At 44.1% G+C, this 3,028-nt stretch overlaps 1 protein-coding gene across 1 annotated transcript in view; it reads left to right on the plus strand.

Moving 5' to 3' along the window:
• The window catches only part of LOC101851695 (titin), a gene marked incomplete at both ends in the record, with an annotated part of 144,092 nt that overhangs the window by 23,494 nt on the left and 117,570 nt on the right, over positions 1-3,028 (plus strand). The window contains 2 exon segments of the mRNA XM_035973402.1: positions 771-1,058; positions 1,346-1,651. Of these exon segments, the coding sequence (XP_035829295.1) occupies positions 771-1,058; positions 1,346-1,651 (594 nt within the window).

Below are 3,028 nucleotides of genomic sequence, written 5' to 3' on the forward strand. Positions count from 1 at the left end.
ACTTTATGTTTGTCTGTGTGTGTGTGTTTGTTTCTTAATACTCTGTGTTTGTCTGTTTGTTTGTTTGTTTGTTTTCTTTCTTTCTTTCTTTCTTTCTTTCTTTGTATTGTATGTTTGTCTGCTTGTTTGTTTGTTTGTACTTTATGTCTGTCTGTCTGTTTGTTTGTTTCTTTATTTGTACTTTACATTTGTCTGTTTGTTTGTTTGTGTGTACGCGTACTTTGTGTTTGTTTGTTTGTTTGTATTTTTGTTTGTGTTTGTTTATTTATTGTTGTACTAAAGAGATGCACACCAATACAATAATTCTCCAAAGAAAATTGGATTGAAGGTGAGAAAACCAGATGGGTGGTAAGTCAGATTTTTTCATGTCAATTCAATGTAGAGAAATTTTAAAAACGCATAGTTTTATATATCTTTTCCTTTGTGTAAAAAATTCATCATTACTTCTCCAACAATTCTCCCAATAAACCCGTAGAAAGTTGGCAGAGAGTGATGGAGTTAATGTTGACTGATGTGCTCTATGTATTGAGACTGTATGAATTGTGATTAAATCCTTAGTAGAATATTAGAACATTTTGAGCTTCCCGAAAGACCATACCCATCGTAATGTTACTTTTCATTATCCCAAATTTTTCAAAGTTTTCAAATAAGATTATTTTAGAGAAAAAACAAAGAAAATAAACAGAAAAAAAGAATACAGAATTTAGGACATTATGCGTGAAGTAAATGTTTCTCCTTCCTTCCTTCCCTCCTTCCCTCCTTCCCTCCAGCTCCTCCCACCCTGGAGTTCGACAACAAGTTCCGTGACCTAATTAGCCTCCAGGTCGGAGCCACCCTCAAGATCCCAGTCCGGGTCGGGGGAATCCCCTCGCCACGCATCACGTGGTCTCGCGAGGACCAGAAGCTCCGGACAGGCGGCCGCATCACGCTGGACATCCAGGAAGAGAGCACAAGTCTGACGGTCAAGAAGATCAGCAAGGAGGACGACGGTCTGTATACCCTGGTGGCGGAGAACGAGGTCGGGGAGGCCACAGCCAAGTTTGACGTGGAGATTCTCGGTGAGTGTCAAGGCCAGACTCTGAAACAGTGATTTCTACTACGGGGAGCCCATTGCGGTCTCAGTAATTATTGATTTATCCACTTTCCTTTGATACCTCGTCTACGTTCCCCTACTTCTGTCATGTGATATGTTCCCATGTCTAGATCCCCTCGTTAGATCTGACCAACTCACTGTTTCTTCTCCCCCTCCCTCCTCCCCTGTCTGACCCTCCTCCCCCTGCCCTCCTCCCCCTCCTCCATCGCCGTCCCCTCCTCCTCCCTCCACCCCCTCCCCTCCTCCCCACAGACGTCCCCTCAGCCCCCGAGGGCCCCATCCAGGTGTCTGCTGTCACCAAAGACAGCGCTGTCCTCACCTGGAAACCTCCCAAAGACGACGGTGGCTGTGACGTCACAGCTTACATCATCGAGCGCCGTGACGCCAAGAGAAACGTCTGGACCAAGGTGGCGACCTTGGACGGCGCGACCTTGGACTACAAGGCCACGGGACTGGTGGAGGGTAACTCCTACCACTTCCGGGTCATCGCGGAAAACGAGGTTGGCCAATCCCAGCCTCTGGAGACCGCCACGGCCGTGGTGCCCAAGAGCCAGTACGGTAGGTGGAGTCTGCTGTCTGCTGTGCACGTCTGCTGCCCGGAGCATAGAGGTCTGCTCGCATTGTGACGTCATACAACTGTACTCTTAACATGCTCTGGGACGTGTTCAGACACCAATTCCCTTTAACATGCTGTGCGTTGTCAGACCACAGGCCCCTTAACATACTGTGTGACGTGTTCAGACAACAGTTCCTTTAATATGCTGTGTGACGTCAGACAACAGTTCCCCTTAACATACTGTGGGACGTGTTCAGACAACAGTTCCCTTTAACATGCACGCCCACCTGCTAGCCAATACTCAAGTCCAGACGAGAACTGACTTTATTTTCAAGACCTGCATGTTGGAACACCAGCCTGTTTGTGGTTTGTGTGGACGAAAGAAATTCCAACAACGACGTATCTCTATGACAGTGGTATTGATTTTAAGCTGCAATTGATAGCGAAATTCGAATATTGAAACATTTGAAAGCAGCATTTTAAAGAAAATATGCGTGTGTGTGCGAGACACTTGAAGGCATGATGCTAATTATTCCCCTAATTAAGACAATAGAATGATATTGATCCTTCATCCAAACCCCTATTTATAAGCCCAATACTGTTTCCCCGAACACACACATACACACACACACACACACACACACATACACACACACACTACACGCACATACACTCACACCACACACACGCGCACACACACATACACACACCACACACACGCACACACACACATATAAACACGCCACACACACATACACACACACACACAAACACACACTCACAAACACACACACATGCATTATTCCTCAAATACGCGTAAGACATGCATACATTTATTCACACTCCATTCAATTTGGTTACCACCAACACTCTTTCCATAATGACAGTCTACCTACGTGTTCATCACTTAATAACATTTTAAGAAAAGAATATAGATTCCATATGCTGTCCCTAATAATAAATTACATTCCAACATGAGACAACGAACGTCAAAGATAACGGGGAAAAGAGGGAGGGGGTGGGGGGGGGGCATTTCTTTTTGCAAGAGCTCGACCATGACAACAATATAACAAGACACCATGCCCTCTAAACAGACTATTGTGATAGTTTACAAACATGAACGGGTGGCTTTTGGTTCGGACAGTGCTACTTATAAAACCTCCTGTCATACCGTTAACTTGCGATTTTGAGTACCCCAGACATTCGTTGCCTTTTTAGGGATCATTTACATTAATGTCAAACATTTAGATGTCATTTTTTAAAATAACATTATTTTATATTATAGTTTTACTTTTTCTCTATCAAAAGCAGTAAAATACATGACCATACTCACCATCATCGTGATCATCATCTACATCAACATTATCAGCATCTCCATT

The sequence above is a fragment of the Aplysia californica genome, unplaced genomic scaffold, assembly GCF_000002075.1.
Source record: "Aplysia californica isolate F4 #8 unplaced genomic scaffold, AplCal3.0 scaffold01202, whole genome shotgun sequence".
Taxonomy (NCBI): Eukaryota; Metazoa; Mollusca; class Gastropoda; order Aplysiida; family Aplysiidae; genus Aplysia; species Aplysia californica.